The sequence below is a fragment of the Phyllostomus hastatus genome, unplaced genomic scaffold (assembly GCF_019186645.2).
Source record: "Phyllostomus hastatus isolate PE091 unplaced genomic scaffold, TTU_PhHast_1.1 phas_contig_113, whole genome shotgun sequence".
Classification (NCBI taxonomy): Eukaryota; Metazoa; Chordata; class Mammalia; order Chiroptera; family Phyllostomidae; genus Phyllostomus; species Phyllostomus hastatus.
In genome coordinates this window covers 4,101,080-4,125,583 of record NW_025333530.1, presented here as the reverse complement: position 1 = coordinate 4,125,583, position 24,504 = coordinate 4,101,080, and the positions used below count along the sequence as shown (strand labels likewise).

The window sequence follows — 24,504 nt, the reverse complement described above, 5'->3', positions numbered from 1 at the left end:
CTTTGATTCCCAGCCCGCGCTCAATCCACTGAGCTATGCCAGCCAGGGCTTCTGTTCTGTTTTTCATCTCATTTCTTATCACTACTTTTGACTTAATTTGTTTTCTTTTTCTAGTTTCTTAAGGTAGAATCTTAGATTACTGATTTCAAATCTTTGTTGTTTTCTAATATATGCATCCAACACTATAAATTGTCATCTAAGCACTATTTTTACTGCATCTCACAAAATTAATAAGTTGTAGTTTCTTTTCATTTATTTAAAAATATTTAAAATTTTAACATCCAGAGACTTCTTATTTGACCCTTATTTGATATTTAGAAGTGTGTTGTTTAATTTCCAAGTTTTGGGGCTTTCCATCTGTGCTTCTGCTATTGATTTCTAGTTTAATTCCACTGGGACCTGAGAGCATGTTTTGTCTGGTTTCTATTCTTTTATATTTGTTAAGTTGCATTTTATGGTCTAGACAGTGTTCCCTCTCGGTAAATGTTTCCTGTGGGCTTGAGAAGAATGTATATTCTGCTATTGTTGGATGAAATGTTCAATAAATGTCAATTAGATCCAGTTATTGATGGTGCTGTTTATATTTAATTATGGCCTTCTCTGATAGTGATTCCTCTAGGTGTTCTTGCAGTTCTGTTAGTTTTGCCTTACATATTTTGATGCCCCGTTGTTAGGCATATGCACATTAGGGATTGTTGCTATGCCTTCTTAGAAAATTGACCACTTTATCATCAAGTAATGTTCCTCTTTTTTTCTGAAAAATTTCCTTCCTCTAAATTCTAAAATTAATATAGCTGCCCAGCTTTCATTTGATTAAAGTGCTATATCTTTCTCCATCCTTTTGCTTTTAATAAGTCTGTCTTCATATTGAAAGTTTTGTAAACATATAGTTGGGTCTTATTTTTTATCTCCTCTGATAGTCTCTGCCTTTTAATTCATACATTTAGACCATTGATATTTAAAGTGATTATTGATACAGCTTGATCTACCCTATCTGTTACTATTTCGTAACAGCATTCCCAAAGGGTGTTTGTCTGTTCTTTTCTCTCTCTCTCTTTCTCTCTACTTATTTTGTCTTGCACTCTTTTCATGCCTTCTCTGGTTTTAATTGAGCACTTTATATGATTACATTTTCTCTTCTCTCTTAGTATACAAATTATACTTCCTTTTAACTTTTTTTTGGTTGCTTTAGAGTTTGCAGTGAACCGATTTACAGCTAATCTAAGTCCTCTTTTTTTAGATTTTATTTATTTATTTACTTATTTAGAGAAGGGGAAGGGGAAGAGAAAGAGAGGAAGAGAAACATTGATGTGCAAGAGAAACATCAATTGGTTGCCTCTCATAGGCCCCAACAGGGTCCTGGCCCACAACCCGGGCATATGTCCTGACCACAAATCAAACTGGCGATTTTTTGGTTTGTGGGACAATGCCCAACCAACTGAGCCACACCAGCCAGGTGTCCACTTTGAGTCCACTTAAAATAACAGTAAATCAAATCTCTCATAAACTTAAGAGACAAAGACATACTAGAGGGAATGGAACTACCTCAAATACACAGCCACCCCCACCTTTATTTGAGTCTGTAGATGCTAGAAGAATAAATAATTAATCTCAAATCTTCCAAAAAATATAACTGAATTTCCCATAGTCTATCATGGTTGAGGAGATCACATCTGAGAAACAGGGAAAAATTAGAAGTAGATAAATGGATGTGGATTACTAAAGCTGTAATTCAGACTTTACCAAGCTCAATTTCTGAATAGGTTTGATGTGATCAGCCCCTCACACTAACTGACTAAAACAGGAGGGATAAAACTTCATGGAGCTGTACATTTAAGATTTTCCTACTTCAGTGGGAAAGGGGTATTTAAATACACACACATATATACATATATAAATATATACATATATATACATGTGTATGGACTGTCCAGAAAGTAGCCAGCCATGCACTCTGAAAAATTGAGACATTTATCCTTTTTTTTAAATTTTAATATATTTTATTGATTATGCTATTATAATTGTTCCATTTTTTCTCCCAAAGGGAAATTTTTTCCCCTCTTCCCTGTACCCCCTTCCCACCATCATTCCTCCACCTTAGTTTATGTCCATGGGTCATACATATAAGTTCTTTAGCTTCTACATTTCCCATACTATTTTTAACCTCCTCCCGTCTATCTTCTACCTATCATTTATGCTTCTTATTCCCTGTAACTTTTCCCCCATTCTCCCCCCTACCCCCCCCACTGCTAACCCTCCATGTGATCTCTATTTCTGTGAATATGTTCCTGTTCCAGTTGTTTGCTTAGTTTGTTTTTGTTTTTTAGGATCAGTTGTTGATAGTAGTGAGTTTATTGTTATTTCACTGTTCATAGTTTTGATCTTCTTTTTCTTAGATAAGTCCCTTTAACATTTCATATAATAAAGTCTTGGTAATGATGAACTCCTTTAACTTTATCTTGTCAGGGAAGAACTTTATCTGCCCTTGCATTCTAAATGATAGCTTTGCTGGATAGAGTAATCTTGGAAGTAGATCTTTGCCTTTCCTGACTTGGAATACTGCTTTCCAGTCTCTTCTTGCCTGCAAGGTTTCTTTTGAGAAATGAGCTGTTAAGTCTCATGGGAACTCCTTTGTTGGTAAGTGTCTCCTTTTCTCTTGCTGCTTTTAAGATTCTCTCCTTATCTCTAATCTTGGGTAACTTAATGATGATGTGCCTTGGTGTGTGCTTCCTTGGGTCCAACTTTTTTGGGACTCTCTGAGCTTCCTGGACTTCCTGGAAGTCTGTTTCCTTTTCGAGATTGGGGAAGTTTTCCTTCATTATTTCTTCAAATTTTTCAATTTCTTGTTTTTCCTCTTCTCCTTCTGGTACCCCTATGATTCAGATGTTGGAACATTTAAAGTTGTCCTGGGTGTTCCTAAGCCTCTCCTCAATTTTTCTGAATTCTTGTTTCTTGATTCTGTTCTGGTTGAATGTTTATTTCTTCCTTCTGTTCCAAATCTTTGATTTGAGTCCCAGTTTCCTTCTCATCATTGTTGGTTTCCTGTACATTTTCCTTTATTTCACTTCTCATAGCCTTCACTTTTTCTTCTATTTTGTGACCATACTCAACCACTTCTGTGAGTATCCTGATTACTAGTGGTTTGAACTCTGTATGTGATAGTTCAGCTATCTCTTCATCACTGAGTTGTATTTTTTTCTGGAGCTTTGATCTGTTCTTTCATTCAGGCCATATTTTTTTGCCTTGGTGGGCCTGTTATGTAGTAAGGGGCAGTGCCCTAGGTATTCACCAGGGTAAGACAACCACATGGCTACATTGTGGCACTGTATGTGAGGGAGAGGTCTGAGAGAGAACAATGCTGCTTGCTCAGCTCTTGGTGGGTTTTCAGTCACTTCCTCCACTACCCACAAGCAAATTGGACCTTTTAGGTGCTGATTCCTGTGTGGGTGGGTTTGTGTACATTCTAGGACCCTGTGGGTCTCTCCAATGAACTCTCCTGTGAGGCTGGGAGTTTCTCCTAGTGCCACCTCAACCCCCACAGGTTTTTTCAGTAACAGGTTTTGAGGCTTTATTTCCCTGAGCTGGAACCCTGGGTTGCATGGTCTGTCTCGCTCCCCAGTTGTTCCTTCTGGTTTACTTGCATGCAAATGTGGGATTATTTGCTCTGCCAGACACTGCCTCTCCTGACCCAGCAGCCGCCACCTTGCCATGAGTCCTCTCCACCCTGACTGCCCATCTCCACCTCTCCTACTGGTCTGGATAAATGTTTCTTCTTTAACTCCTTGCTTGTCAGACTTCCATACAGTTTGATTTTCTGGCAGTTCTGGTTTCTTTTTGTTTTTAAATTTTGTTGTTCTTTTGGTCATGTGAGGAGGCACAGTGTGCCTATCTACGCCTCCATCTTGGCCAGAAGTTGGCAAAATAGAGGCATTTATTGGAGAAGATACAAGATGCAAGAAACATTGTACTTAGGACAATGATGCCTCAGTATCCTTCAAAGTAGGCATTTTGGGACTTCATACAGTTCTCCCAACTGTAGCACGATATTTACTCTGCTCTGGTAGCAGAAGCTGTAGAATGAATTTTGCCACAATATGATTCATGCCAAGATCCTGCTTCAAAATCTCAGACACAGTGTTTTTGGAATCCTCAGAGCAGCTTCTAGTTCTCGCACTGTCAGTTGCTGATATTTGTTGATTGCAGCCTGTACACATTCAACATTTTCAGGTACTCTGCTTGTTGTGGGCTTTCCAGAATATCATTCACTTCAATAGATTCTTGACCATCTTTGAAGCATTTGTGCCACACTTCTATTTGTGCTGCACTCATTACATCATCCCAAAGCCTTCTGAAATCATCCAAATAGTTTTTGCAGAGGAATGTTCAAGCTTAACATAAAATTTGATACAGATTCATTGCTCTACTCATTCAGTCATTTGAATGCAACAGCCACACAGTACACATGATCACTCAACAGTTTCTACTGCCCCCACTGACTAGTACAGTGGAATCATCATTGTTCATGCATGTGCATTGTAGTCCACTCTCCTTGGCTGCCAGGTTACATTGATGTTGTGCAAACTGTTCTCATTATATTAACAATGGCCAGACTTTTTCTGGACAGAGTCATATATGAAAGTATATATTTTATGAATTTTATAAATATATACTTTAAAATCTTGTTATAAAACATCTTTATCATATTTGAATTATGACTCTATATATTATATATGTATGTACAATTTTTACTCAGGAGAAAATTATGTAAAACTAGTTTTATTTTTAGGGCTTTATGGACTAAACAAGATAACATCTATTTTCTCATCTAATATTGTCAGGAGACAACATTGAACTGTCTTCTAATACAGTAGCAAATTTTTTTTCTATTTTCCATTTTGTCCAGGGCACTAACATTTAGAAAATCAATTATATATAATTCTTTTTTTTTTAGTTTGTTCTTTTTTTTAATTTTCAAGGTTTTTTAAAAAAGATTTTATTTATTTATTAATAGAGAGAGGGGAAAGGAGGAAGGGAGAGAAACATCAATGTGTGGTTGCCTTTCACCGGGCCCCCACTGGGGACCTGGCCTAGAACCCAGACATGTGCCCTGACTGGAAATTGAACCTGCGACCCTTTAGTTTGCAGGCTGGTGCTCAATCCACTGAGCTACACCAGTCAGGGCCAAGAAAATCAATTATATATAATTCTTATGAAATATGCTCTGGCTGGCATGGCTCAGTGGATTGAATGCTAGCCTATGAACCAAAGGGTCCCTGGTTTAATTCTCAGTCAGGGCATATGCCTGATCCAGGTCCATAGTAGGGGGCATGCAAGAGACAAACACACATTGATGTTTCTTTCTGTTTTTCCTCCTCCCTTTCTCTAAAAATAAATAAATAATTAAAAAAAAAAAAGAAATTTAGCCTTGGCTGGTGTTGCTCAGTGGATTGAGTGTTGGCCTGAGAACCAAGGGGTTGCTGGTTCAATTCCCAATCAGGGCACATGCCTGGGTTGCAGGTCAGGCCCTCGGTAGAGGACCCTCAAAAGGCAACCACACATTGATGTTTCTCTCTTGCTTTACCCCCCACTTTCCCTTCTCTAAAATTAAAATAAAATCTTTAAAAGGAAAGTTTTAAATAAAATAAATTTAAACATGGACTTTAAAAAATTTAATAAAAGGCAGTTAGGATAGGTCATCTGATATAAAACTCTGATTGACCAATATAAGTTTTTTCTTCTGAATTTACGTGTAAGACATTATTTAATATGCAAACCATATATTTGAGCACTTATTTAAAAGTTTTGTTTTATGAATAACACATCACTTGACTTTTACACTTATATAGAAAGGAAACATAATTTTATATTGTTTTGCCACTTATCATGTATGTTGTTTTACTTATTAGATGTCTATAAGAAATTAAATCTTAAAATATTTTCCAATTTGAAAATAATTATTTGAAGTTTAGTCACTTGATCTATTTCATAAATAATCAATATTCAGCAATTATTTCAACATGATAGAGTGAGAATTAGTGAATTGGCATATATAGAATGCTGAAAAGTAATTTGTTTTATAGGCAGAGCTTCTAGATGCTGCTGCTGGCGTTCATGTACGGTTCAGATTAGGTGGTGTAAGTATGGGTGAATTATTAGTTATAATTTGAAAGCTTATTTATATACCATTTGTGAGATGTGATTTTTTAAATGTAAATTACTTTTTAATTGGGATACAATGGCCCTTTGAACTTTTCTATCTACAGGTTAAATTTCCACCTGAAATATACTATAAAATTTTTACTGAGAGACATATTGAAGATCTATGTGCTAATAGCCCTAGAGATTACACAAAACTTTCAGCAAAATATGCATCTCATATTCAAAGTGATAATGTTCAGGAAGAGGATCACAGTGGATGGTATTGTCGTATAGAGAACAATGGCTGGAGAACTGTTTCTGATACAGTAAGAAAAAATATTAACAATTTTGTATCATATATTTATAGACCAATTTGTCTTTTTGAAAATTAATTTGAAAATTAATTTTTAAATAGTAAATCCTAGTAATTTAGTTGATGAAAATTGCCTAAGTTAACTACTCTGGGCTTTTTAATAATACTTCAAAACACAGGAATAGCTCTGGCCTGGTAGCTCCATTGGTTGGAATGTCATCCCTCAGATCAGAAGGCAGTGGTTTTGATTCCTGGCTGGGTCACATTCCTGGGTTGCAGGTTTGGTGTCTGTCCAGCTGGGGCACATATTAGAGGCAACCCATCCTTGCTTCTCTTTCATTTTGATGTTTTTCTCCCTCTTTCTCCCTCCCGTTCCCTCTCTAAAATCAGTAAGAATATCCTCGTGTGAGGATAAAGGAAAAAAAGAAAAACATACAGGAAAAATCTTTTTTACTTACATTTATTTCTACTTTTAGTAATTAGCTTTGATTGAAGCCATTTTAGATACTCCCTGGTACTCAGCAGTTTACCATCTTTACCTAAAGCAAATCTGGAGATGTTGTTGACTCTATATTAATCCTTGGACTAGAGGTGGGAGTTCTGGAGAACAATATGACTTTTTCTCTTGCAGAGCTTATAACAGCAGAAACTGGTGGAAAATCATTTGAATTTTTATGATGTTGGGGAATTTACCATGTAGTCATATTAATTGAACAGAATGATTTAAAATATACATAGTTCCTAATGCATATATGTGATTCAGGAACTTTTCTATAGACACCCATGTTTAATCTCCTTTTCGTGGAGATAATTTCTACCTAAGGATATTTGTAAACTTACATTTTATAGGTTAACATGATCTGGTTCTATAGATATCTGTTATACAAGTATCCTCATGTATCTTCATCAAATCCTCAATGGCTGATTGAGGATTTATAGAATGTGGTATATTGAATATACTAAATATGAAAAGTGAAAATGATCAAGGAATGCATTCATTCATTCAGCAAACTTTATTTCATGCCAGCCATGAGTCAGTCATTGTACCAAATGCCAGGTGTACAATAGTAAATAAGAATAATTGCTTTCCTTAAGTAGTTTGCCTTGTAGTTAGGAAGGCATTTACAAAACAGGATATTTCAGTATAATGTAGTAAATATGTGCTTTAATAGTAAAAAATACAGAGTGTTGTGGGGAATAGCAAACTCTTCTCCTTGTGATTTAAGGTGTGTGTGGTGGGGACAGGGGAATCAATCAGAAGTAGGAAAATAGACAACCAGTTGGGATAAAGTGTCTTACATGTGAAACCACAAACTCGGGACATAGTGGAGACTTATTTGTTCTTGGAGGGTGCCTATACTCCTTGAGGATTACAGTCTTCAAAAGGCATCAACACTAAGAGTAGGTCAGGTTTGTTCTTATGAGAAACTAAAACACTCTTGGAATATGTCTCTTCATTCACTCATTTGTTCAAATGCTTATTAAGTATCTCAGTACACTAGAACTTTGTCAGTCTTTCTGAGACATGTGCCTCCAAAGGCTCAGTGTGCTGTTCACCCATCACTGAAATTAGAAATACCTTGCAAAGGTCTATCTTAACCTTTTTCTATTTTGGCATATTCCTATTGAGCACATGGAAACTCTGTCTATAGTCAGATAACCTTATAATCAGTATTTCAATGTTTTATATATTCATTTTTTATTTCTCAATAGTTTTGGATGTCCACTGAAGATGTAATGGTGGGAGACAAAAAGGAATGCAAATTTCATTTCTCTAAACTGAAGAGAAGACAAGATATGGAAAAGAAAAGAAAAATTAGAAAAATAGAATGGATGAGGCAAATGTAAGTTGATGAAAACTTACTAAAGAAGTATATAATATTCTAAGTTAAAAAATTTCTGCCCTGGCTGGCATAGCTCAGTGGATTGAGCATGGGCTGGGAACCAAAGTGTCTCAGGTTCGATTCCCAGCCAGGGTACATTCCTGGGTTGCAAGCCATAACCCCCAGCAACCGCACATTGATGTTTCTCTCTCTCTCTCTCTCTCTCTCTCTCTTTCTCTCCCCCTCCCTCCCTTCCCTCTCTAAAAAAAAATTCTATTATTACTAATATAACTATATGCTATTTTAAAAGAAAATGTGAGGTTACAGTTATATTTTTAAAAATACATAGAAAGCAAACATTTAATAAATGCCTACTATGTGCCAGACACAGTCCAGCTTAAGGAAGTAAATGTGAAAGGACACACTGTCTTGGACATTAAGGAAGTCACATTCCATTGGAACATCAGATATGGAAATAAGCATTTACTCTTATACATCTGATAATTTTAATTTGGCCATTCAGACCTATTCAATCCTTCTTTCTGTCCTAAGATACTGACTGTGTGGATTTCACTAAAAGTCATTCTGGGTCTATCTAACAAATGTTAAAAGCAAGTGCCAAAAAATGAAACTGTTTCAAAGTTTACTTGACTATATACCAGAATAAAGCCCCAAAGTATTTAAAGGACTACAAAAACTTCAGTACCTAAAATCATATAAAATTTATAATGTCTACCATATGGTAATCAATTACCAGACATGCAAAGCAGCAGGAAGAAAATGATTCTAAATAAAAATCTGGATCCTTACAAAAATGCAGAATACCCAAAATGGTAATATAAGTAAATATTAAGGACTTTTCTTCTTATAATTTAAATCTTTAGAAAGGTAATTAATAACTACTAAACTGTATACTTAAAAATAATTAAGATGACAAATTTTGTTAAATGTTTTACCACAATTTTTAAAATGATATTAAAATTTTTATGTAAAGAATAAGTTAATGTTGATATTACCAATCAAGTTCTACTTAAATTCTTGATTCCACAATTGTACTTCATCTCTCTTTTATTGAAAATCTTCATTTCAAAAAATGTAACTATTTTTCTGACATTACAAGTAAATAATTACAAAAATAACTATAATGTGAACATATGATGCAATTACTAAAGTTCAAAATATTTAAAGGTAATTTGTTATTTAAAGCAGAAACAACCATATATTATAGCATTTATTAATTTATAACAGAGCAGAAGTAAAATGTATAATAACAATATTACAAAGGTTGAGAGAGGCGAAATGGAAATATACTATTAGAAGTGTCTTATGCTACATATGAACTGATATACATTGGTTAATGGTAATCCATAATAATTAAATATGTATACTACAAACCCTAAAGTAACCATAAAATCAACAATAACAACAAAGATGGAAGCTTAATAAGCTAACAGTGGAGATACAGTAGAATCATAACAAATAATCACTTAATCCAAGGGAAGCCTGAAAAAAGAGGAAAGGAAATGAAAAATAGACAGGCAGGTGAAGGGGAGGAAAATGGGAGCTTCTGTAATAGTGTCAATAATTTTTTTAAAAAGACAGTATAGAAGTATTACAAAAACTTAATGCCCATAAGTTTGAAAAATTAAATGAAACAATAATTTATTGAATGACATTGACCAAAGTGCACTCAAAAACAAAGATAACATTGTTGTGGAAAATCCACCCACACTTGGGGAGATAACGAAGCACAGACTTTATTACCCGGGGGCTCAAGGGGGGTTAATTCCCAAATCCTGAGCTGAAAAAGCTGGGTTTGGAGTCCTTTTATATACCAGTTACACAGGCAGAAAGGGAGGGGGACCAGCTGCTGAAAGCAAGCATTCAGAAGCAGGAGCAAGGTTAGTGGCCTTCAGATAACGTTACATAGCAACATCTGCTAGCTGGTTCCTTACCTAAAAATAACTTTTACTCAGCTTTTGTCCCAACAAAACTTGCAAGTGTTACAGAGAGCAGTTTCTTTTCCTGCCACATTCCCCCCTTTGATGCTATAAGGTGTTTTATCCCTTTTAGCATCACTAATACCTGGCTATAAGGCTGAGGTCCTTGGGAGGGTTACAACTGCTGATACTGGTGTTGGTACCACTGGAGGGCTAGCACTGTGGTGGCTCCCCTATGAGTCACTGTGGCCCTAGGTGTTGGACTAAGGTCCAGAGGATGCAGGATCCTATATGCCTGATACCTCCGGGTCTGGTACTTTATGGTCCTGGATGTTACTCCTGTCCCTTATACCTTCCCTCCCCAAGTGCAGAGGGATTGCTGTGACTGAATGCAACCCGACGGCATGTCAGTGGAGGAGCTGAAAGCTGACCCTGGGAGACAGTAAGAGACCACTTTACTGCTGAGCATAATCCTATGCCCAGGGGTATTACATTTGCAGGCTTGGGCTGAGACAGGGGCCGCATTTGTTAAGCAAAGCATACAATAAACTCAAATACAGAGATTAAACAGAGACAAACTATTTCTAGAGTGACCTGATTTGCAGGGATTCCATTCCTTAGGGGCCACACTTACTAGTTCAATTGTTAATGTTCCTGCGAAGGTGCCAATTAGAGTCAGGTACCCTGCAGAACAACGGTCTATTTTTGGTGTCTCTTTTTACTGGTTGGCGTCCTCCAGTGTCTTAGTGTGGGATTTTGGCACAGGCCTAGTCTTCGGGTCTTTGGGATCTGCTGCTGTCTTGGCCTGGTTGTAGTAGATCCAAGGGGTGACTTCTGCAGCAGTAAGTTTGTCCAGGGCAGTCCAGTTTTCTGGTCTGCATAGTTGGCGACTTTCCTGCCCTCAACCATATAGCTGCTTCTATTCATGTAGTGGGTGACATTAACATCAGGTTGGGCCAGGGGCTGGTCCTGGAGGTCTGGTCGGCTGGCGTGGACTTCTTTAGTTACTCTAAGACAGTCATGGTCCAGCTCTCCAAGTTTTGCCGATAAGTAGGTGGCTGGATTGACTTGTTTCATGGTCTTAACATGCACCCTCAGGTTTCCTTGGAGGATGCCCTGGTATTGAGTCAGTCTGGGATTTGACAGCCACTTATGCCTCTTGACAAGAGGGTTATGGCAACAGTGACTGCCCTTAGACGAGGTGGCCAGCTGGTGGCGTCATGGTCCAACTGCTTAGACAGGTGAGCCACCAGGTGTTGGCATGGTCCGATAGGCTGGGTTAGGACCCAAGGGCTACCTTGTCTCTCTTGTGGGTGTACAGATTAAAAGGCCGCCCCGGCTTTGACAGTCCAAGGGCAGGAACATTACTGAGGCACCTCTTAATATTTTGGAAGGCTTTCTCTTAATGTCCGGACCCTTCAAAGCCTGGTAGTAGGGCCAAGTTCCACAGCCGCCAGGTACAGGCTGGCTTTTCCTCAGGAGAACGAGCATTTTTCTTAGAAATCAGACAAGGTTCTGGAGGGTGTTGGCAACTCTGCTGTTTTCTGTCCACGCCCCTGATCACACCATGAGTACTTCCAGCAAGCCTGGTTGCTGAGCTCTGCACCTGGTGACATTACCGGAGCCTCAAGGGAGCTTGCAGGCCACTGGGGCAGGTGAACCTGATGGAGCAACATGAAAGGCCATGACAGAGGACTGTGCAGACAGCTGTAGGGGCACTTCAGATACACAACGCGTGCCCTCTGCAACTCGAGGTGAAGAGCAGGAGTGTGTTCGGGGATGTGCTTCTGGTGTTCTTTCCTTAATTCAGCCAGGCACTTCAGCAGTGTGTGCGTTCCCTCCCGGCACCATTCCTGGGATGGGGCCACCAGGAGGAGGTCGTCCATGTACTGCAGAATCATCAGGTCCGTCCCCCCTTAGCAAGGGGTCTCCTGCTATGTCTTCCCCAAATAGGGTTGGGGAATTCTTAAACCCCTGGGGCAGTCTAGTCCAGGTCAACTGAGTCTTGACCACTGTGTGCGGATCTTTTTATTCAAAGGCAAAAGTGGGTTGGCTGGAAGGTGCCACAGGAATGTAGGAGAAGGCATCCTAAAATCTCCTGGACACCCCAAGTTCTAGACCCCATCCCAAATGCCCATTTGGGGTCCCTCCCCTTGGCTGCACCTTGTAACAATTTTTCATTTTAGATATATACCCACTTTAAATTCTTTTAAAGGACAATGGACGAAGGTCTCATCTTCTTGTAACTGCTTCCGGACGTTGTTTTACCCATCCATGGGTCTGGGGTGCCCTGAAAGGGGGTGCAGCATGGAGGGAGTCCTTCCTGTAAGGGGAAGGACCTTACAGAATCCTGGTCAGTTGGCTATTACCAGGAAGTCGCAGGCTCGGTGTCCAAAGGCTGGCATTACTGGACCATTGGCATCCTGGTTATATTCTGGAGGTGACAGATTTGGAAAGAGTTGGAAGGCACAATTAAATCATAACTATTAAATGACAAAGGCAGGGGCTTAGGTATGGCTTATCTGGAGGAAGGTGTACAAGGTATGCTACACCTATCCAAAATTCTTGCGGCCCATTATACTTTACTCAGGATGAAGGAGATATATTATGATTTCCCTCCTTTCAGATATTTAAACCTTTCCTGTTCAAGCCACTAAGACAGAAAAGGGAAAATCAGTTTTAAAGCGAAGCCCACAGATCGCCCAAACTGCTTACTAACCCAACCACTTAGTTTAGCCAAACCATTGAGCTCCAGGGGGCGATGATGAAAAATGGGCTCCTTAAGTGAGGTCTATATTGCAACCAATCACTCAGGTAATGAAGTCATAGGCATACGTCCTATGAAAACAGAAGAACACACAGGTTAATTTACACAATAGTCCCCAAACCAGTCTTTGTGCCTGTGAGACTGTCTTTTGGGAAGGCATTTAGTTGTGAGGTCTTTCCTGCAATGACATTCAGCAATGGCAATTTGACAGGTCCTTCATAGCTGTAAATAGTACATTTTTGATGATATTACAAAACCAGTTTTAACCTTCAAATAAAAACAAACTGTTAAGACAGTTAGCTGTGTTATTCTGATGTTTAATACTAAGCACTGTGATTTTTCTTGAACCATAATTTTTTTCCTTAAGATCACCCTCACTGTTATTAAAGGGACTACTTTGAGTTCTGTTTTTTATTTTGACTGTTTGTTTGCATAAACTCACCAAGGGAAGCCTGGATTACTTATGATCTTTAGTTCTGCTTTGCTGGAACTTACACAGGGAACCTTCAGATTGACTTTCCAGTCTGCCCCTCAGGGCACAGAAGCAGAGCCACACATCCGCCATCTGGCTTCACCTGTACCAGTTGTTTCACTCAGATCCTTGAGGTTTTCATTGTGCCCACAAGTTCCTTTTTGGCCATCTTTCAAGAAAGCAACCTTCGTTCCTTCCCTGGAAAGACTGCCATGAACTGCACAACCAACCAAAGTACCAGGCTTTTTCTTGTGGGCTTACGCTAGCTTCACAAGTCAATCCCAGTTCCTCAGGGCTTTCTGGTGATGACCAGAACCCATACATGCCTCCATCAGACGTGACGTTCCAGTCAAAGTCTTGGTTAACAAAACCACTATTCACAACTGGTCTTATTGGTCTTATGCAAAGAAAACTTATGTTTTCACTTACTCCTTCAGAATGCCAAATTCTGGAGGGATCAGGTAGGGAGAAAAATACAAAGCCTGAAGGAAAATCTTTTCCCTTTTGATATTTACCGGGTTTTTTAAGACCTTTACTTCTACAGACTTATGCAACATTTACAACCCTTTTATTTTTTCATACATTTTCTGATATCCACCAAGAGTGTATTTCCATGCCTTATACCTTTTATTATTAACTAACTTCACATAATTCCTTTCTAAAACTTTTACTTTTCCATTTACCTTTACAGTTTCCCACAGACCTTCTATATATATATATATATATATATATATATATATACACACACACACATATTATTTACTTTTCTACAGAGTGTGAAGTTTTAACCTTCCCTGGAATCCTTAATTTCCTTTTCAGAGCAGATGCAGAGCAAAATCCAAAACACAGAGTTTCCAGAACAGTACACAGGTAGGGGCATTCTCTCTCACAGAGACATGCTCCTTCAGGCCCGGTCTTTTGGCAGAGACATGCTGCTTTGCCTCTGGCTGAAGCACTCATCAGCCCCAAATGACCCTTCCTGGGTCGCAAGTGTCAAAGGCATCCTCCCCAACCGGTTACAGGCAACCTTAAACAGATTTTAAGTACAGAGGGTTTTTGATCAGAAACAACACTGTTCTTTTCCCACAAAACCAGAAAACAAATAGTTGAGGTTTCCTTTACTCCAGGTTTAAAACTTTACATTTTTTATACATAATTTTACTTATTCAGATTTAACCATTATTCTTTTTAATCCTGGTTCCTTTCCCACTCTGGGAAGGACAGCCAAAAGTCCCTGGCACTTCAGGTACCTTCTACTAAAATTCCCTAGATTTGCAGGGACATTCTACAGTTTTCTGCAGCTCAGACCCTGCAAACACCCTACAGGCCAGATGTTTTCCTTAAACTTCAGGACATGTCCTTCAGAGCCATTCTTATCAGAACCAGTTACAGAGAGAACCAGACTGATGCAGTCTGGAGAGAGCCCTTAGCCTGGCACCTTGCCCAGTTCCAAGATGGAGGGGCTCTCACGTGACCCATCATCCAAGGTGACGACAACCATGCACCTCCACCCTGGGGGGGGGCACTCACGTGGCTCGTCCTCCACTTTATCCAAAATGGCAGCGCACCCACATACATGCAATACAGTACTGGGGCAGAAACCCCCCCCAACCCATGATGAATTCTCCCAACTGACACAGGCAAAGGAAAAGGGGATCTTTCACACGCCCACCGCAGGTGGGGGGCCCAATCAGACTCCCTAAGCCTGGCCGGCCCATAGAGTTACAAATACATTCACACACAGTCAGTCACACAGTTCTCCCCTGAGTAGGAGTGCGATGGTCTGGGTCTTGGCCCAGACTCCTGAATTTTCCAGTTGGGGGGTGATCAGCCCCCCTCTGGTACTCAGGTCCGGTCCCCTGGGCACTCACTGATTCCTGATTGACGCCTCCGACAGTTCGTGGTTCGTCTCTCCCCTCTGCCCGGGTGTTAGAGCAGTCAGGGACATGGCACGAGAGTCTCTGCCCCGGGAAGCCTGGAATCACCAGGGCACATGCTCCTCCCCTGCAGCAGGGCTCCCCCGCCGACTATCCCAGTCGCTTTCACCAGAGGCAAAATACCTGCTCGCATGAGGGGTTTCCCGGCCAATGCACCAAAATGTTGTGGAAAACCCACCCACACTCGGGAAGATAATGAAGCACAAACCTTATTACCCAGGGGCTCAAGGGGGGTTAATTCCCAAATCCTGAGCTGAAAAAACTGGGTTTGGAGTCCTTTTATATACTAGTTACACAGGCAGAAAGGGAGGGGGAACCAGCTGCTGAAAGCAAGCATTCAGAAGCAGGAGCAAGGTTAGTGACCTTCAGATAACGTTACATAGCAATGTCTGCTAGCCGGCTTCTTACCTAAAAATAACTTTTACTCAGCTTTTGTCCCAACAAAACTTACAAGTGTTACAGAGAGCAGTTTCTTTTCCTGCCACAACATGAATAGTCTTATATCTATTAAAGAAGTTGAACTTACAGTTTTAAAAAATTCCTACAAAGAAAACTGAAGGCCCAGGTAGATCGGTTGGTGAATTCTAGCAAGCATTTAAGAAAAACCTAATACAAATTTTACACAAATATTTTCAGAAAAAGAAGGGAACACATCACAACAATTTTCTTCTTTAAAAAAAAAATAAAAATTTCACCCAAGGATGTATTTATTGATTTTAGAGAGAGAAGAAGGGAGAGAGAAAAACATCTTTGTGAGAGAGAAACATTCATGAGTTGCCTACCATAAGCATCCCGACCAGGAACAAACCTGCAACCTTAGGTATATACTCTGAATGGGGATCAACCCACAACCTTTCAGTATCAGGATGCCGCTCCAACCAACTGAGCTACCTGGCCAGGGCCACATTGCAACAATTTCTATAAGGTATTACCAGATACAAAAAACACTTGAGGCTTATAAGAATTAAAAAATAACAAACAGTGTCTCTCATGAACATAGATACAGGATAATAAATAACATGGAGTTTATCCCAGGAATACAGAGTTGGCTTAACTTTTGGAAATCAGTCAATGTAATTTACCATGTTAGCAGACTTAAAAAGAAATTCAGTTATGATCATCTTAATAGATGAAGAAAAATACAAAAATCCAACAATCATTCATGATAAAAACTCTTGGCAAACTAGGAATAAGAGGGAGAACCTCTTCCTGATAAAAGGCATCTATAAAAAACCTACAGCTAACACACTTAACAGTGAAAGACCGTCTCCCTTGCCTCTAAGATGAGAAAACAAGGCAAGGATGTCTCCTCTCACTACCTCTTTACAACATTGCACTGAAGGTCCTAGCCAGTGAAATAAGGCAAGAAAAGGAAGAAAGAGACTGAAATTGGAAAGAACGAACTAAGACAGTCTTTATTCACAGTTGACATGATTGTCTAGGTACAAATCTTGAGAAATCTATTAAAAAAAATCTATTGGAACTAATAAGTAAGTTTATCAAGGTTGTGAGATACAGAAATTGTACTGTCATGTTCCAGCAACAAACAATTGGAAATTTTAATTATTATTAATTTATTTAATCTTTATTGTTTTTTCCATTAGCATTTAGTCTGCTTATGCACCCCACCCCCAACAATCACCCCACTCTTGTCCATGTCCATGAATCCTGTTTTCTTTTTTCTCAATCCCTCCATCCCTTAACCTCCCTCCTCCCTTAGCTGTCATCCTGCTCTCTATGAGCCTGTCTCTGTTTTGCTTGTTAGTTTACTTTGTTCATTAGATTTCACATAGGAGTGAGATCACTTAGTATTTGTCTTTCTCTGACTGGCTTATTTCGCTTAGCATAATGTTCTTGAGGTCCATCCATATTGTGACAAAGGGTAAAATTTTCTCTTTTTTATGGCCAAATAGTATTCTATTGTGTAAATGTCCCATAGTTGTTTTATCTACTCATCTACTGATGGACACTTGAGCTGCTTCCATATCCTGGCAATTGTAAATAACACTGAAATGAACATAGGGGTGCTTATGTTCTTTCAAATTACTGTTTGGGGTTCCTTCAGATATATTCCCAGAATTGGGATCACTGTGTCAAAAGGCAGATCTATTTTTAATTTTTTGAGGTATCTCCATACTGATTTCCACAGTGGCTGTACCAATCTGCATTCCCACCAACAGTGCAAAAGTGTTCCCCTTTCCCCACATCCTTGCCAGCACTTGTTGTTTGTTGTATATTGATGATAGCCATTCTTACAGGTGTGAGATGGTATCTCATTGTGGTTTTAATGTGCAATTCTCTGATGATTAGTGACACTGAACATCTTTTCATATGTGTATTGGCCATTTGTAGGTCCTCTTTGGAGAATTGTCTACTCAGGTCCTTTGCCCATTTTTTAATTGGGTTGTTGGCTTTATTTGGTGTTGAATTTGTAAGTTCCTTGTAAATTTTGGATGTTATCCCCTTATGAGATGTATCAGCAAATGTTCTCCCATTCTATGGGTTGTCTTTTTATTTTCTTGATGATTTCCTTTGCTCTACAAAAACTTTTTAGGTTGATATAGTCTTGTTTGTTTATTTTTTTCTTTTGTTTCCCTTGCCTGAGGAGATACATCACAAAAAAAAATGCAAATGTGAAAAAATACATAAAAATAAAAACAAGCCACAGGCAGGAAGAAAACATTTGCAAAACATATATGGTAAAATACTTGTATCTAGAATATTTTTTAAACTCAAAACTCAATAATAAGAATACAACCTAATTTTAAAATGGCAAAGATTTAAACAAACACTCTGACAATGAAGTCATATGGATAGCAAATAAGCACAAGTGAAATAATAACTATCATCATTAGTCATTAGGAAAGTGCAAGCCAAAACTATAATGAGATATTACATTACCACCAGAATGGCAGAAATTGTCTGCACACATATAGAGCAAATGGAAATGGTACATCCACTTTGGAAAAGTTTGGCAGTTTTCTTACAAGCTAGTATTATCTTACAAGTTAAATGGTAAGATATACCTACCATTTACCTCAGCCATTTCACTCTTAGGTATTTATCCAAGAGAAATAAACCATATGCCCACAGAAAGACTGTGTATGAATGTTTATAACAACTTTATTTGAAGTAGCCAAATACCAGAAACAACCCAAATGTCGCTGGATAAATAAATGTGATGTACCTGCACAAAGGAATACTACTCATAGTACAAAGGAATAAACTATTGGCACTCACAGCAACAATGGATGAATCTCAAAATAATGGTGCTGAATTAATAAAGCCAGTCAAAAAAGAGAACACATGGTATGATTTCATTTACACACATTTCTAGAAAATACAAAGAAATCTGGAGTGACATAAAGCAGATCAGTGGTTGTCTGGAGATAAGGGTGGGAGGGAGGAGGGAGAGAAGGATTACTAAGGCACACAGGGAACTTTTTTTGGGGGGGTGATGTGTTCATTTTTTATTGTAGTCATAGATTTACAGGTGTATAAGTATGAGGGGGAACCCTAAGCATGGAATTTATTTATTACAAAATTGTGTATTTATTCTTACATGTTTAAACTTTAGTTACCTTCAAAGTACTCTCCATTGGATGTAGTAAACCTATCGAGACATTTTTTCCACTGTTCAAATCAGTTTTTGAACTTATCAATTTTGATGTCCTTTTGTGTTTCTGCCATTTTTTGTTTCACCTCTACACATCAGCAAAACATTTCCCAATGAGGACTTTTTAAATCCAGGGAAAGAAAAAGAAGTCACTCAAACAAGGAAAATGGGGACAGACTCATAGATGGAGAGCAGGACGACAGTAGGGGCAGGGGGAGGTAGAGGGTGGAGGGACCAAGCTAAAAGGAAAAAGGACTTACGGACCCGGAGAACATAAGGGGACTAAAAGGTAATGTAAAAAATAATACAACAAAGATTAAATTTCAAAAATAAATAAAGTCTGAGAACAAAAAGTAGATATATGAATTGTTGTATATCAGTGCTGTAAAAGGAAAAATGAGTATCACCCCAGTTCCAAAATCTAATCTTAAGTGTATGTATCTTTGGGAAGGTAAACATGGAGGAACTCATAAAAAATACATTCAACCTCAGCCTTTCAGAAGTTTCTGATTTCTAAATGCATTTTTGTTGTAGCATGAGCATTAGTTAATAATTCTGGGCCAAAGGGTACCATCATTTATGTCTTTTTTTATTTAGTACATGTCTGCTAAGTGCCTGTTGTTTAGGGAGGAGAGTATGGAAGTGGAAGACTGCAAGTTCCAGGAAGGCATTTCACCACTGTACAGATTGCTTTGCAAATGTTGGACACTGAAGTAAATGTTTATTAAATGAATAAGTAAATGAAGAACTCTAGAAAAATTGTAAAAGCAGGCGCTTCATGATTCTTCTTCCTGACCTGCTTCTTTTGGTATTTGTGTCTCAGAGCCACTGATAGCAACATGTCTTCAGGAAATGCTAACATTGGGCACCCTGCCCCCAACTTCAAAGCTACACCTGTTACACTAGATGGTCAGTTCAAAGATACCAGCCTATCTGACTACAGAGGAAAATAGGTGGTGTTCTTCTTTTACCCTCTTGACTTTACCTTTGTTTGCCCCATGGACATCATTGCTTTCAGTGATAGGGCAGAATTTAAGAAACTCAACTGCCAAGTGATTGGTGTTTCTGTGGATTCTCACTTCTGTCACCTGGCCTGGATCAACACACCCAGGAAACAAGGAGGACTGGGATCCATGAACATTCCCTTGGTGTCAGACCCCAAGCGCACCATTGCTCAGACTATGGGGTCTTAAAGGCTGATGAGGGCATCTCATTCAGGGGCCTCTTTATCATTGACGAAAAAGGTATCCTTCCACAGATCACCATAAACGACCTTCCTGTTCACCAACTCTTTGGATGAAACTCTGAGACTAGTTCAGGCTTTCCAGTTCACTGACAAACATGGGGAAGTGTGCCCAGGTGACTGGAAACCTGGCAGTGATGCCATCAAGTGATGTCCAGGAAGCGAACAATATTTCTCTAAGCAGAAGTGAGCATCGGGCCATTATAGGGTCATGGCGGCAGTATATGGCCATGAGAACAAAACTTCTCTTTTATTATTGCCATGCTTAAAACACAAGATCTTAGATTTAGGCCATATGTGGTGTGAGACAAAACAGGCCTTTCTTGCAGGGTTTGGGGAGGGCAGCCTTTCTTTTTCTGGAGGAAATGGCCTGAACTTATGGAGCAGGCCAACTGACATGTACAGTAATGGGGCAACACCTTTTGTGTAGTTTCTATTAAACCTGAACTGAGAAAAAAAAATTGTGAAATCATACTTTCTTATAATTTGTGCACTTACTAAGCAATAGAAATCAAGAGGCATGTTCCTGCTTCTATACAATTCACTAGCTCACATAGATCATTATCCATTTAAAGTCTGACCAAGCAGAAACTTGATAAGGGCAGGGATACATCTTGTCACTGTCACATCTTTTGCCATCCAGGATTATGGAAGCTTTCTTTCATTGAATGTTTACTATGTGCCAGTAGTTTTAAATGCTTTAATTGTATTATACTTCTAAACCTCTTAAGGATGCTAGCAGGAGGTAGTGTAATGATTATCATTTTAAGGAAGAGGACACTAAGTCCCAGAAAGGCTAGATCATTTGCCAAAAGTTATACAGCTAATAAATCACAGAAGCAAGATTCAAAGTCAGACAGTTCAATACCAAATTCTAGCTGTACACTTCCACCATGCCACTTCCTAATAAATGAGTGTCAGATTAAATACAGGGTCAGAATACGTTAACCTTTAAAATAGAACACCAATGTAGATCTTAAAATAAAAAAACAAAGAATGCTGTATTTTAATATTCTTGGTAAGCACCACTTCTGTCTACTCACTTGGCTTATGTTTGGTGGATGTGTTAATTTATGTGCTCAGACAAATGTAAAAGAACAGTGCTACAGAAGTCTGTGCTTACAGTCAGATTTTAATACTGGCTGATATATATTTACTGCATTCATGATCTCGAACAATTTCTTAATTTCTCTAAGTCTCAATTTCCTCATCCATAAAATGGGAATAAAGAGTTGTCACAAATGGCTGTGTCCTTTTAAAGACAATTAAAATGATGTATGAAAAGTGCCTGACACACAAAAAATGTCAGTATCTTTCTTCCTTTCATCTTTTCCTCTCTTTCTCTTTCCTTCTTTCTTCGTATTTGTCATCAGCCACATGGCCTTCGAAAAGTTATTCAACTCTTCCAGCATTTCCTTATCTATAAAACAAGTGGGCTAGTAATTTGGTCTTTGAGGCCCTTTGATTCTGTAATTCTATGATTTGGTGATATAATTTAGTTTTTCTTTGTATCATAAAAATCCAACTTGCTGAGCAGGACTCTTGAAATGAGGCTTCTCTCTGTGCTTGATTATGCTGCTTTGTTTTTTCCAAAAGATCCGATCGAATATAACTTGGCTTAGAGGTATTTGTGTTAAATAGGATAAAAACTTGCTTTATATTTGAATAGCATTATAACAACAATATATATTAACTGCATCTACTAGTAATCACATTTTCCAGAGGATTTATGTCTTTCTTTCTTTCCTCTATTTAGGTACTATGCAGGAAGCCTGGCAGCTAAGTCAACAAATAGTGAAACTCTAGGTTTAATTCACACAGCAACAAAAGGGCTAATCAGATCTATCGAAGATGGTGGGATAGATTCTGTGATGGAATGGGAAGTGGATGAAGTGCTGAACTGGACAAATACACTGAACTTTGATGAGTAAATACATTTTGCTGTTCTTGGGAACACGGGCTGGCATCATATTTTTCTTTCTAATATTTCTCATTCCCGTATTGAATGTAGGAGTCACAAACATAATCTCCACCCCTCCCCACAAAACAAGTATTTATACTTGTCTAGAAAGAAAGAAGAGAAAATGAGGGAGAAAGATGTAAGAGGGATGATCTAAAAGTAGAAAAAAGAAAATTGGAGAGGTGTTCTTTATTGTCAGACTTCATACTTATGCCTTAGTCTAAATTTGCTTTATTTCTTACTTTGGGATTTAGAAATAAGGCTGGGAACATGAAATCAATAATACAAAGAATTTTGTTAACTTACAGACCTTGATCTTCCCACATGAGACATTAAAAAGTTATAATTTGTAGTGGCATATTACAGCCCTTGGAAAACATTTTTAGAATTTTTTTGTGTGTGTGATGGGAATTTTAAAATATTTAATATAACAATCAGGGAAATCCAAGTTAAAACCATAATGAGATTTGACTTCAGACAAACTAAGACGGCTATAATTAAGAAGACAAGGAAGTAGAAGAATTGGAACCGTTATATACTGTCAGTGGAAATGTACAATGGTGCAGCCATTTTCAAAAATAATTTGGCAGTTTCTCAAATAGTTAAACATGAAGTTGGCATATGATTGAACAATTCCATTCCTCAGTATAGATACACAAGAGAAATGAAAACACACGTCCATGCAAAAACTTGTACATAAATGTTCATAGCAGCATTATTCATAATATAACCAAAAAGTAGAAATAACCCCAATATTTATCAACTGATGAATGGATAAATAAAAATATATAATATTTATACAACGGAATATTATTCTGAAATAAAGAAATAATGCTGATGCATGTTACAATATTGATGATTCTACTAACTGAAAGAACCCAATAAAAAAAAAGACCATGCATTATGATTCCATTGATATGAAATGTCCAGAATAGGGAAATCTATAGAGACAGGAAGTAGATTAGTGGTTGCCTAGGACTGGAAGACTTATGAGGGTTGGGAGGTAAAGCTAAGGGGTACAGTTGGGGTTTTTTGAGAAATAAAAATGTTCTAAAATCGATCATGATGATGGATGCACAACTCTGTGAGTACACAAAAAGTCACTGAATTATACACTTTAAATGGGTGGATGGTATGGTATGTGAATTATATCTCAAACAGCTTTTAAATATATTGAATATTTACCAGCTACAATAATGAATGTGACTATTGTGTGGATGAAACAGCAGAAAAATTAAAATGAAGAAAGTGTTAAGTAAAGAAACATAAGAAAAAGGAAGAAATCAGGAAGAGAGATAAGAATATGGGATAGGAAAAATCAACATGTCATTGAAAAATAGAACAGGAAGAAGGTCACCCAAGGGGAATCAAAGAAGAGAATAATGAGAAAAGACAAGAAAAAGAATCACTAAAAGAAGAAAAACAAGAAAAAATAAGATATTGGTGGGAAAGCTATATTAGAAAATAAAAAGGGAAAGACAAAAAGAAATAACTAGTTATGCATTGTAGATAGATGTTCTAAAATATTCTGTAATAAGTAAATGGTAAAAAGAGATTGTTACCTGGCTGGCATAGCTCAGTGGGTTGAGCGCGGGATGTGAACCAAAGTGTCGCAGGTTCGATTCCCAGTCAGGGCACATGCCTGGGTTGTAGGCCACAGCCCCCAGCAACTGCATATTGATGTCTCTCTCCCTCTCTTTCTCCCTCCCTTCCCTCTCTAAAAATAAATAAATAAAAATAAAAAAATAAACTATAATTAAAAAAAAAAGAGAGAGATTGTTAAAGCCCTGGCTGGCGTAGCTCAGTGGACTGAGCGCGGGCTGCAAATCAGTGTTGCAAGTTCGATTCCCAGTCAGGGTACATGCCTGGGTTGCAGGCCATGACCCCCAGCAACTGCACATTGATGTTTCTTTCTCTCTCTCTCCCTCCCTTCCCTCTCTAAAAACAAGCAAACAAACAAACAAACAGAGATTAAGATTCTTTAACCCAATATCTTGTCCTTACCTTAGTATTTCAATTCTCTATAGAGAGAATGTCTGTGATTTGGGGGACACTGAATAAATACAGATAGTAATAATGATGAAGGAAATGACATTCAAAGAAACGTACTGTAATGCAGTACCTTTTTAAAAATTACAAGTATATTTTTTTACATTCAGTATTTTGCATTAGTTTCAGGTACGCAGATTAGCAGTTAGAAAATTATATACTTTATGTAGTGCTGTACTTCTACTTTTTTCCCCAAGAGTAAAAATCGCTGGGTAAAGAATGGAGGAAAAAAAGAGAGAGGTTGGT

At 38.2% G+C, this 24,504-nt stretch overlaps 1 protein-coding gene and 1 pseudogene across 1 annotated transcript in view; both read left to right on the top strand.

The window, feature by feature from the left end:
* Positions 1-24,504, top strand: part of CUNH11orf65 (chromosome unknown C11orf65 homolog) — a 47,306-nt gene that overhangs the window by 17,097 nt on the left and 5,705 nt on the right. Inside the window, exons 4-7 of the mRNA XM_045839584.1 lie at positions 6,081-6,134; positions 6,264-6,464; positions 8,165-8,295; positions 22,006-22,176. Coding sequence (XP_045695540.1) covers positions 6,081-6,134; positions 6,264-6,464; positions 8,165-8,295; positions 22,006-22,176 — 557 coding nt within the window. The remainder of the gene's footprint in view (positions 1-6,080; positions 6,135-6,263; positions 6,465-8,164; positions 8,296-22,005; positions 22,177-24,504) is intronic.
* LOC123819290 lies at positions 19,832-20,439 on the top strand (annotated as a pseudogene).